The sequence below is a fragment of the Sphaerodactylus townsendi genome, linkage group LG11, assembly GCF_021028975.2.
Source record: "Sphaerodactylus townsendi isolate TG3544 linkage group LG11, MPM_Stown_v2.3, whole genome shotgun sequence".
NCBI lineage: Eukaryota > Metazoa > Chordata > Lepidosauria > Squamata > Sphaerodactylidae > Sphaerodactylus > Sphaerodactylus townsendi.
Window position 1 is genome coordinate 38,141,504 of NC_059435.1, and position 13,246 is coordinate 38,154,749.

A 13,246-nucleotide genomic window follows, 5' to 3' on the forward strand; every position below is an offset into this window, starting at 1 on the left:
GGAAGTATAATTCTGTCATTTTTCATTTATTCAATAGCAGTGGCAGATGCGAGAAAACATGCTTCATGTCACTATGAGTTTTCCTGAACAGAAATTGTTAGAGAAAGGAGGATGGAGATATTTCACCTCTGGAAATGTCAGCATTAAAACAACTAGTATATTCCAAGGAAAGTTTATATTTTGGTAGGGAGATGAGTTGAAAAAATAATTGCATAGAAACTTAGATTTCATACTTAACCTGCTGATTATTGACAATGCTACATACAGTTAGCATTAAGCCTAACTGATGTTTTTTACACATGACATATTTCTACATTTTGGGATGGGAAGGTACACATAAGGTATACATAGGTATACATAACAGAGAAACCAAGTATTTAGTTCGCTAGCATTGTAGATTTGTGGTGGAGGGGAAGTAGTACAAATATTATTAACAGTGTCATCCTAAGTATAGTTATAGCCTTCTGACTCCATTAAAGTCAGTGGGCTTAGAAGGGTGCAACTCTGCTTAGGATTGCACTGTAAGTGTTGTATATATTTTTGAACAACTTTGATACATATAAGCCCAGTGATCCTTTCTGATTTGCAAGAGAGCCTTTCTTTACAGAACACCCCCAGAGGATAACAAATGGGTAATCAGAGGGACCAGCTACAACCATCAAAGATATATTTTTAATTAAAGATAAGTGTCAAACCCAGTTTGGATCAGGGCCATACAGGAAAGGGCAGTTTTTAAACTCCTCTACTGCTGCATGTTTTCAACTGTCAGAAATCTCCTTTCTACTTGTTCTTATTAACCTCGGAAGAAAAAAAGATAAGTGTGCGTCTTTTTTCTTTCTAGGGGCACTTTGGCACACGCAGAATAATGCACTTTCAATCCACTTTCACAATTGTTTGCAAGTGGATTTTGCTATTTCGCACAGTAAAATCCAGCTGCAAAGTGCATTGAAAGTGGATAGAAAGTGCATTATTCTGTGTGTGCCAAAGTGCCCTAACACTCCTAGGAGGGTGGAAAGGTAGTTTCAAGAGGTAAAACTAGGATTAAAAGGGTTAAGCCACTTTTCACTTCCCTGTACAACACCAATTTAAATAGCAGCCTTGCATGCCTGTAATATGCTTTTTAAAAATCCTGAGAAGATCTAGTTACAGATCAATCAATGCATGTGGTTTCAGCCATTGACTTTCTCTAACCCATCTTTCATGCTTTTGCTTTCATAGGATGTTTCTGATACAAGTGACAACAAGCATAGTGATGACTATATCTTAGTTTCCAAAGAAGAGGAAGGAAATGTTAGCAGTGCTCTTCAGCATGTGCAAACTGTACCACCATGCAAGGAAACATCCACAAAGAATGAGGCTCCATGTCGCTCTTCTTTAACCTTTTCAGACCCACTGATGGGTTCCATGTCTGCCTCTTCTAGCAACCTCAGTTCCAGCCCTGATGATGACAGCAGCAACAACAGCAAGGATTCTGACTTTACTATCGTGAGCCCCCTAGAAATTTAAGTAAGCTCCTCAGAAAAAGCCTATGAGTTCTCAGCTTATCTGCTGATGGCACCACAGGACTTGGAAAGTCTGAATCTAGGAACTCCAGATTCATAAAGCCTAAATATTCAGTCAGAGCACAGATAAGGTGAAGGCTATTCATTTCATTATTTTACAAGACTTTTAAAGTCATGACTGCCTTTAAAACATACCCATCTTAATACTGAGACCTAATCTATGGCTACAGATACATGTAAGTTTACTTTGTTAGTAGCATCCTGAAAATAATACCCTGCAGTCCCTCATCACAGAATAACACATCACATGACCTGATGAGGGTCATGACAGAGGAGCATCTTACCCAAATCTAAGGAAAGCATACTGAAGAAAGCAGATATTATTAAGTTATTTCATCGCAGGAGAGAGTAAGATACTCCATGTAAAATAGGGCAGTTAGAAAGTAAGAGAAGTAAAGAGATTGAGAGAAATATGTTGACTATAAGATAGGCATTGAGGCAAAGTCTGTCCCCTTCCCTCAAAACATCTCTCTGGAAAATACTTACACAGAATTTACAGATGGCAGGGAAAAACAGATCAATATTAATATCTGGCAAATCAAAAGCAACCTTGTAAGGTAATACAAATTAAATGTACATCAGACTCCTTGAAATACTTAAGGAGCCACTCAATACTTAAGGAGCCACTCAATATAAACTTGGTTCCCAACATTTCTACACATGACTACTATTTCAGGCCCACAACAATTCCCTCAACCCTTGCTGAAAGAGTGCCCTGGTGTGCTTTTGGATTTTGAATGCACATGGTCTGCATCTCTACTGTAGCCCCACCAAGGGCAATACAATTCCCAGCACTTTAAATCTCAACGATGTCACATTCCACTGAAGAGTCCGTTTCTCTCACTATTGGAACAGGTGAACATATTTGAGGAAGCTGCATATTCTGAGAAGATGTGAAATCCAAGGTGAATTAATATTCTGGTAACCATCAGTAATTCTCAGTGAATAACACTTAACAGAGAGGTGCTAATGTATCTTCCTGGCTCTTAGAATTTCTGTTCAAAATAGTTCCTGCTCTGAATCTCCCCCCAGTGCTTAGAAAACAACCAGATGATAACTTTTTTGAAGAGCAGCAATTCTGGGCTTTACCAAGGTACATTCTCCATTGGCATTAGACTCTCTCTTCAGAGGTAGCACCAGTGCAAAACTGTATAGCAAACATCACCCTAGATTATGCTGACTGATTTCACTGGCCCCAAGAAACGAATTTGAGAAGGGATTAATAGGCCCCAAGTCTTTGCCCAGCCAGGAACTTTCACTTTCATGGAGCTGGGGCCAAGTCACCCGAAGTTGGACCTGCTGGGCTTGCAGATAGGACATATTAGAGCTGCAAGAGGAAATAGGCTCTTATAAGGCATTGCGCTGACCTAGCCCTTCATTTTGGTGTATAAATATACCCAGAGAAAATTTCTTCAGGTCTACTCAGGAGGCATCAGTGGTTCAATTATGTCCACCTCTAGAAAAGACCTAATTTATTTTTCTGCCACACTTGGAAAGAAAAGCCTCTTACACATGAAATGTATAACACGTTAAGACTTTTTACCAAGGATTTTGTATGTCGTTATCTCCAGGCCCTTCATGGAAACAAAAAAAAGTTATTAGCATTAATGCAGCCATTTTTTGAGGCACTGTTCTATAGAGAAGATGCCCACTAAAGGTACAAGTAACAAGCTGTGCTTGTGCTCCATGTAAGATGTGCTCCATCTTACTCATGTAATTCAATTGCAGAGCACATGATAGGCCCTGAAGATATTAATAATGATTAATAGTGATTGTAACTGGCATTAAGGATACTTCTGCCAATTTATTTTTAGTGCCAGTCATGCTGAACCAAACTGCAGCCTGACCCCACAGCTTTAAAGAATCTTCTTTCAAACAGCTCTTCTGAGAATATAATTCTTGTCTCTTTGTGCAGAGTCGTGATTGCTGCAAACCAGGTAGAATTTGAAGGGTGGGGTTAAGCAACGTAAAATCCATAATAGCACTTTACCCTGAAGAAGTTGAACAATGCATTGGGTAAGCTGGCTGTCTCAGAACTGTGTGGTTCCCTCAGAATTCAGTTGGGGCTGAAACAGGGCATTTGTTTTGAATCAGTTAAAATCCTGGGCAAAAGACCAAACTTAGCAGATAATGGTTATTGCGTTATGGCAGGTTCAAGATGATATATTCAGACCCAATTGAGTAATTTGTCACCCAAAGATGTCCCTGTGCCTTGCAAGAATGGAAATAACGCTGAGATGTTGTACACAGAGCTAAACCACGCACCCAATGTATATTATGTGCCGAACAGTTTATTGGCTATTTGGATACAAGAATTAAACATGCTGTGATTATGCAGGATTTCTGTGCCAGTTTAAACCTAACACTCACACTCATTTGAACGTACTCAGTAAAACCACCTCAGGATTCTGCCTAATGGTCTGTATGCGGGTCTACTTAATTTCCTTGAATCTTTAAGAATGACGAGAGAGAGGATTACGTGATAATTTTGATTTTTTAAATTATTACTAAACGTATTCCTTTCTGCCTAGATTTATTGCTACTGTGGCACAGGGACAAATGCCATTAGGAGCAGATTACTATTTAAACGTGCAAGAAACAGTTCATATTTTACCACATTGTGGGGAGGGAGGGAAGACTATTGAATATGTTTTGTCATTTTTTCAATCTTTGACTTTTACTTTTTGGCGACTACTGATTTCAGGGATCATATTTTTATTGTCACAACACTCTCAGTGCCAAGAAACAATGCAATTTCTATATAAAAATAAAGTTTTTATTCATTAATATTGTACATTTGAAATACAGCTGATTTTTTTTTAATTTTGAGCAGATTTTTTTTCACCATTTGCTATAATCACCGTAGCTTTACTTCCTTGATGCCTGTAATTATCCCTGGTTTTAGAAAATAAATGGTGCTTCAAACTGATGGAGACAAAGGAAACATTAGAAAGTTTATTAGAGGAGTCTATTTTGGTAACATGTCCCAGTGTATCTCAAAATTACAGTTAAAGATTGGTGTCTGTGTTTGATAGTAAGGGAAGTGTTCTGCTTTTGTATACACATAATAAAACCCCATATTGCCCTCCATTAGGTATATACCAAGAGGGCAATTTCTACTTTAAGATTCCAGTTTATTCTCACTTCTAAAGGTAATCTTATATTGTTCATGGATAATGTTAATCTGATAGAAAATAATACCCGGTACAAACTGGTGATTAGTGCTAATGTAAGGGACTTCAAAACCTTGTTCTACTTGTTAGAGAAGCATTCAGTTTTTAATTTCTTTCGCATTTATAACATATATGACTGTTCCAAGTCTTTTGCATGTATTGTTGATCATGTTACTGCAGAATGCTGGTGACCATATATTGACAGTGTGCCCATTTAGCTCTGTAAATGTTTTATCTTTCTTCTAGAAGAATATCTGGCCTACTTTATTAAAGAAAGAACTATCATTCAAACTGTTGGAGTTGCCTGTTGTGTTTTTTTTCTTTACAAAAAGAATCATCCTAGCCCCAGAGACTGTATCTATTCATGCTCTGTCTTCCCCCTTTCCTTGCAGTAGTTTAGCTATTGGGTAGCATTATGTCTTCATCCATTCTAACCATGATTAGGCATAACCAGAGTCCCTTATAACCAGATGTCACAAACTATTGGGTTTCAAAAGAAGAAATCCAGCTAGTGCAAGGACATAATATTACATTATATATAAAGCAAATCATGGAAACTAAGGAAGAAATCAAACACAAAGACAAATCTAACTTTTTGTTAGAAATACTGGATTGAATCCAACCAGCTTTTTCAGTGGTGAAAAAGGGAAGGAGAGGTCCCCTTTGACCACCCAAAATGTTATCCTGGAATTTGCATGGACAAAAGTCACATGGGATGGAAACTGTAATAAGAAAGAAAACTGAGCAAGACTGAGTGAAAAGGCTGGCTCTTAATGTATACTTCAGGATAAAGATAAGAACATAAGAACTAGCCTGCTGGATCAGACCAGAGTCCATCTAGTCCAGCACTCTGCTACTTGCAGTGGCCCACCAGGTGCCTTTGGGAGCTCACATGCAGGATGTGAAAGCAATGGTCTTCTGCTGCTGCTGCTCCTGAGCACCTGGTCTGCTAAGGCATTTGCAATCTGAGATCAAGGAGGATAAAGATTGGTAGCCATAGATCGATTTCTCCTCCATAAATCTGTCCAAGCCCTTTTTAAAGCTATCCAGGTTAGTGGCCATCACCACCTCCTGTGGCAGCATATTTCAAACACCAATCACACATTGCGTGAAGAAGCGTTTCCTTTTATTAGTCCTAATTCTTCCCCCCAGCATTTTCAATGAATGCCCCCTGGTTCTAGTATTGTGAGAAAGAGAGAAAAATTTCTCTCTGTCAACATTTTCTACCCCATGCATAATTTATAGACTTCAATCATATCCCCCCTCAGCCGTCTCCTCTCCAAACTAAAGAGTCCTAAACGCCGCAGCCTCTCCTCATAAGGAAGGTGCTCCAATCCTTCAATCATCCTCGTTGTCCTTCTCTGCACTTTTTCTATCTCTTCGATATCCTTTTTGAGATGTGGTGACCAGAACTGGACATAGTACTCCAAGTGCGGTCGCACCATGGCTTTATATAAGGGCATGACAATCCTTGCAGTTTTATTATCAACTCCTTTCCTAATTATCCCCAGCATAGAATTTGCCTTTTTCACAGCTGCCATGCATTGAGTTGACATTCCCATGGAACTATCAACCAAGACACCCAGATCCTTTTCCTGGTCTGTGACTGATAGCACTGACTCTTGTAGCATGTATGTGAAGTTTGGTTCTAATTGGTTCTAATGTGAAGATGTGGTTCTAATTAAAATTAATGTTGGTAAATATATAAACAGGAAGTGATTGTTGTTCCTGATAAATGCTGAGCATGATATCATAATCAAATTTCAATTTATGAGCTGTATAAAATAGAATTAAATGTATGAGCTCCCAGTTGGTCTTTGAATTGGCCATTTAGGAAAGTGACTTTTCAGCTGTGTTCAATACAATGCATGTAAGATACTGATTTTATACTTCTTTTCTCCTAAAATGCAATAGGATTTGCTTAAATATTGCCATAGCCTTTGTGGCCAATTTTCTGGCTTTTGAACATAAAATTTTAACACTATTTTTACATTTCTTCCTCTGCGTGGGAGTTTCGAGAATGTACCTATGCCAGTGATTAAACATGAAAGGTGCAATTTGGTAAGCCCAATCTGTATAAAAGTGTCTGTCTCAGTGCAGGATTGTAATCATGCTGTCTACTGCTGTACGCTATTGTCTAGAGGACGATCATCAGGCTGTTAACTCTCTCATTGTAGTTGCAAGCTAAAATTAAGACTGAGCCACATGTTATCTAGGGGAATCAATCTATTTATTCTATGCAGGGGTAGGGAACCTGCGGCTCTCCAGATGTTCAGGAACTACAATTCCCATCAGCCTCTGTCAGCATGGCCAATTTCCGGGCTGTATGGCCTTGTTCTAGCAGCATTCTCTCCTGACGTTTCGCCTGCATCTGTGGCTGGCATCTTCAGAGGATCTGATAGTAGGAAAGCAAAGCAAGTGAAGTATATATATATCTGTGAGTAAAGGTCAATCGGCGAGGGCATCTGAATCGGAGTAGCCTGACAAGTGAGTAACAATGAACTGTAGCATGTGATTAACAATGGAGATAGCAAGGTCAATAGGTGAGGCATCTGAATAGAAGTAGTCTGGCCTTTGTTCCCTTTGATTGTTTATTGTCTATAGTCATCCTGTGTTTGTGTGGAGCTGATTAGTCACTGTCTTGACTGGTGGTGGGATGTCATCCATAACACTAAATACTTCTTTTTCTTTTCTTTTTCACTCAAGTGTTACTGTACAGTTACTTTTTAGAGCAGCAATTAAAAAATGTTGCAGCTTTCATTTATAGTATTGAGAACTATCAACCCAAAATAGAAACCAAAACAACTGCTGGAACAAGTGCCATTACCTGAAGGGACAGAAATACATAGCCAACCCCCCCCCCCCCCCCGAATCACATTTTTTGGTCAGATTTTATCTGCAGTAATGCATAATTATGCATTATTGCAGCGGTCACTGATTGCATGCAGTGGTTACTCCTAGAACTCTTTTCAATTACCCCCAGCTTTAAAAATCACTCTCTGCCCTAAGTTTACATCAGTAGTTTGGCATGATATTGACAAAACTGATACAATCAACCATGCTAGTTTGTTTATCTGCTTGAAGGTTAAGACTGCAAGTTCTGCGTGAAACTGACAAAGCTGATCCAATTAATTGAGCTAGTATGTACCTCTGCCTCAGTGTTACATTGCTAGTTCAATATGGCAAAGAGATAGAAAATTTAAATTCCTTTTGAAAACAGAAGAAGGGGGGAGGAGAAAATGGCTGAAGGGAGATGTTGGGCAACTACAAATGACATGGAAAATGGAAGCCAAAAAAAACCCCTAATGGAGTAGGTGCCAATATCTGAGGGAAAAGAAACTCAAAGCCTATCCCATACAAATAAACAAAGAACAACATTTTTCAGCCAAATTAGAGTTGCAGTAACACACTATCATTACCGTGTTAGTCCCTTGTCAATCTCTTCCTGCAAAAGCAACTTTCCTCATCAATTTCATTCGTTCCTAACTGCAGACACAGTGTATCTTCACCTTGTCCTTACATCGCTAATTCAAGATGAAATTGGCAAACCTGATACAATCATTCTTCTTGTGATGCGCCCTAAGATTACTTCACTAATGTGACATGACAGAGATTTTTTAAAATTCCTTTCAAAAACAGAGGATGAGGGAGAAAAGAAAATGTCTGAATGGGAGGTTTATTTATTGAACTTATTATACCACCCACTCCTGAAGGCTGGCCAACTACATAGGAGCATGGATAAGGGCAAGGTGCTTGGTGGGGTAGAGAAATAAAGACTGTTTGTTTCAGCATGATCACACACTCAAGAGAAACTGGTTTGGAAACAGATTTTTTAATAAAACTGCAGTAAAAGTGCTTGGGAAAACAACAGTGGAAAAAGGAAGGGAAAATGTTTCTGGAACCAAACAGAGGAAAAAAATGTAGAATTTGGCAGCAAGATACGTTGTAAACAACTCTTGCAGAAAAGGTCTTTCTCTTTAAAAAGTGATTTAGAAATGTTTTGAACCATTCACAGAGACTGCAATAAACTGCAGCAAGCAGAAGAGCCACCTTGTCACCCAGCTGATGAGGCTTTGTACTTGACATGGCAGCACTTGAAGGCCTGCAAGAGCTGAACCAGAAAGATTCTGAGGATTAATGATGCTGATGAACAGCTAGCAGTTGCACAAGCAAGTGCTGCTGTGGGAAGTTGTCACAATATTATTCCTCACCCTGTTTCACCCCCAGAGGGAAAAATTAGCTTTCTCTGATGCTCATGAACAATGACATCCATGTCCTTTCCATTCAGGGATTGTTTTATCAATCTGCATGAGAATGGGTGGGAGGAGAGCTAGCATTATGCTGTATACACTTATTTTTAATTAAAATGGAAAATATAGAGTTATAATAATAGCATAATTGATCTGATCCTGTAATAAGGTTTTCCTCACTTATGCAAACTTCTGAGCCCACACAGAATAGCACAAGAGGACAATTCAGGAAACAGCTCCAGTATCCAGTCTTTCTTCTGTGCATCATTCATGCTCTGACAAATTCAGTTGGTTGTCTTGAACCCATAATTCTTAAATTCCATATTTAACAAATGACTATAATTTAAAAAGAAAGCAAAATTTCCCCACACTTGACTGCTTTTCTCCTAACATTTTGCCTCAGCTATTGGTTCTGTTCTAGTACATTATTTCACAAATAAAACTCTATATAAGTGCTTACTATTGACAGAATAGATATTATTTTCTTTTCAAATGCAATAACTTTCCATGAAAGAAACCCAAAAATCTTGCTAGGGCTTTAGACCACCTAGAGTGTCTGAGATCTTGGACACTGGGGGTTACATTGGAATGACACATTCACCTCCATTCCACATTACACCATCATACCAGACCTAATCCCTTATGAACAGTCTTCTGTAGGCCAGACTACCTGTTTGTTGTGGAAGTTCAGAGCCATTACAAGAGCCCTGATGGAGGTGGCATTATATTTTATACATCTCTGATTGGTAGCAATAGCTTGTCAGGAGGTTGGGTAAGGGTTAAGAATCCATGTTGCTGTAAGAACTATTGGACATGCTCTGAGGAAACTGCTTTAACTGAGTGAATCCAACTTCAGTGCTTATTATTTGAACATCCCTATGCTGGGTGCTCTGTGCCTTCCCCTGTATTTGCCTTTTTATACCACTTTTTATATCCAATCACCCCTTTCCTCCCCACCCTTTTATAATAAACCTTTTTATAATGACTTTTTAATGGCTTTGCTTAGTACAATTTATATCTCTGATATCTTTTCCCTATGTACTGGACTGCACAGGCACTACGTCGTTGGTTATAAGGTATTTTTAGGGCTTCTACTCTGTCACGTTGCCATTGCTCTAGTACTGCACTGGAAGAATACCTTCTCAGTGGGTCAGTCTAGATGTTCTCAGGAGGTCCTGAATGGTGGCATCTGGTTCCCAATATGTTTTCCAGGGAACCTTTGTTGAAGGGAGTTTCCCAGAAAGGAAAGGCATTTGATATCTACTGCTGTTTAATAGAGTTTGGCTTTATATTTTATTGCCATGACAAGAGAGTAACAGGCAGGCTATGGGAAGTATGAATAGTTAAATTTCAGTGACTTTGGAAAATACAGAGATTGAGAATACCTAAACCGTCACCAAGAATGGTTATTCTACAAGCTTCCTAGTCATGCCTCTTTGTTACTGATTTGTATTATGAAGGTCTTCTCAAAAGATACCTTTGAACTGCTCAACGTGGCTTGTTATGACTTATTAGATACATTTCAAAACAAAGGCCTTCTGTTAACACCAACCAAAAAAATACAACATAGTTTGAATGTTTTCCAAAACTCTTCAACAGACTGGATGTGGAGGAAAAGAGTTCTTTCCAACTGTGATCATAAGGTCTGTGTAGATCAGACCCTTGACAAACCCTGGTAGAGGGGTCCACTTGAGAAGCAACAAAAATATAAATTTAATTAGCAGTCTCAAAGCATCAGGCCATTTTCTTGATTTTGTTGTTTTTTCCTCAGTCAGTGTTTGGTCTACAAATATTCTGGCAGTAGCACATCTTAAATTGCCTGTGAGATATAGAGTTGCTACAGTGCTTTAAATATTTTTTTAAAAAAATTCTGATCAGACTTAATTCCTCGGCATGCCCAGAGCAAAGCACAGCATGCCTCAAATCTAGTTACTGATCCCAATTGAACTTGTTTTTCATTTTATTTTGAAATCCTTATTTGACCATATAAATCAACCATGTCCTTAGACTAACTTCCTTCTCATGGCTGAAAACAAGTTGTCCTTCTTGCCTTTCTCTGCCATTTTACCTCTCATTCATTTCTATAATTCCGTGATGAGAATTCATTTGTTATGTTCCCTGCCAGAGATTTGTGCTTGGATATAACTGAGCCACTGGTTAGTTCTTTTTTTAAAAAAAGGGGGGATGCTGCTACAAAGACAACAGTTATCAGATTCTCAGAAATTAGGATTTAAGAACAGCCATCTAGTTCATTGGTCCATCTAGTTCAAGGGTGTCCAACTCTGGTCCTCCAGATGTTCATAGTCCACAAACATCTGGAGAGTCAGAGTTGGACACCCTTATCTAGTCCATCATAATGTTCTACACAGTGGCTAACCAGTTGCCCTGGAAGGCTGAATAAACAGGCACAGAGGTTCCGATCTTCCCTTGCTGCTTTCTCTCAGCACTGATATTCAGATCTTTGCTACCTTTGAAGATGAAACTTCACTTCAGTCATCATGCTTAGTATGTGCTAATGTTCTATTTTTATGCTGCCAATATGAAGGGTCCATGTGATGGGTGTTTTACTGGATTTTTCAGCAATGTGCTTTTTGGCAACTTCACAGCAGTTTTGCAGCATTGTGACTCCGCAAGATGCACACTACAGTTACTGCTGTAGGATGTTGGTGGAGCAAGGAAGAAGAATCAGGTTTTCCTGTCAGTTTTTGTAAATAAATTATTAAGCACATAGGCATCTCAGATTACACTGGCCATTCCCATGACACAACAGAGATATGAAACTAATTTCACCTGACAGATGAAATTGTGGATGTCCTTTAAGCTGATGGACAAGACTTTGACTGTCAAATATACTTGACTGACAGGGCAGGGGGGAAATTGCCATAAGTTTTCAAGGTCTGAAAAATAATTCATCTCTCTAACATTGCACCTCTGCTGTCTGACCATTCTTCTATTTATTCTGATTACTGGCTGATGTTTACTAAATGGTTATAAATTAGGGGATAATATTCAGGCTTTGGGACGGAAGGGGCTTTGGGACTGTTGGGAATAAGAGCTCCTGGTAGTTGATTATCCCTATTCGTAGTTAGCAGAGCGGCACGGGTGGCTAGAACACAGGAGAAGCCTTACCTTGTGTGCGTGTTTATGATTGATCCCAATGTGCGGCAAGCTTACACAAAAGAAAGTTGGAGTCAGTTGGAGTTTCTAATCTAATAAAAGGAGTATTTATAAGTGAACTCCATTCTGGATAGAAAGGTAGGTAGATAGGTTCACTATGCTATCCTAATCTATCTGGAAGGAGACGGATGCACAGGAGGCACATCCTCTCCCTAGGCATGGAAGGAATAAGATGGAGAGGGGTCGAGGAAGAAGCCGGAAGGAAGTCCCTGAGAGTATCAGTCTAACATCAAAGGGATAGTGCCAGCATGATAGAGCAAAGGTGACAAATTCCTAGGTCCCTATCTAGCCACTGGCTATCTATAGTAAAAACCCCTCAGTAGAGTGAGGCAGGAAACAACCTAACAGTGTAAAGTCCTTCACTTCCAACAGGGACAAAGCCTAATTATTCAACAGTTTGGTAGTTTTAATCTAACAAATATCTTTCACAATGTATTTACAATTCTCTAACTTCTAAATGTGCACATTTTAAAAGTAGCTTTTTCTGACTTGACCTCTGCTGAATGAAAATTTAGTTGAGCCTGATGGTTTAGAATCTAAGTTTAAATATGTCATCCTGTATTCTTTATCTGTTTAAAAAGGGTCATTGGCTTTCTTTCTTTTTTGCAGCACTGCAAGAAGTAATGTACAATAATGAATTAACAGCGTGACACATAATATAGAGTTTTAGTCCTGAAACAAGGTATTCACATGCTGTCCTGACCTCAGCCAGTCTATAAATATAGCCAGAATTGCTGGTTATCATTGGTTAATGAAAACAAAGGTATTAATAAGCATGCTGGCATTCTGATTTGGTAGAGTATTTATCTATGGCACTTGCTTTTTGTAGCGGGCATAATCACAGTCATTATCAAGTGCATTTCTAGACCTCAGAATCAGGGGTCTGTTTTGGGGGGAACAAGTATAGGCCAAGCTCATGCTCTCTCCTGAGTCTGAAATATTCAAACCAGAACATCACTGCAAACTCTGTAAAAGTTCATCAAGATAATAAATTCTCTCAACTGTTTTTACACTGTAGTGCTGAACTAGAAGGAGGGAATACTAAACTGAGACACCAATTGGATTGTTGAAGGAAAGTGTGGGA

General features: G+C 38.9%; 1 protein-coding gene across 2 annotated transcripts in view; it reads left to right on the forward strand.

The window, feature by feature from the left end:
- TBC1D5 (TBC1 domain family member 5) overlaps window positions 1-5,021 on the forward strand; it is a 336,693-nt gene extending 331,672 nt beyond the window's left edge. For both annotated transcript variants that reach the window (XM_048510711.1, XM_048510712.1), the window contains one exon: window positions 1,219-5,021. In XM_048510711.1, the coding sequence (XP_048366668.1) occupies window positions 1,219-1,506 (288 nt within the window). In that variant the 3' untranslated portion in view covers window positions 1,507-5,021. The remainder of the gene's footprint in view (window positions 1-1,218) is intronic.
- The last annotated feature ends 8,225 nt before the right edge of the window (window positions 5,022-13,246 follow it).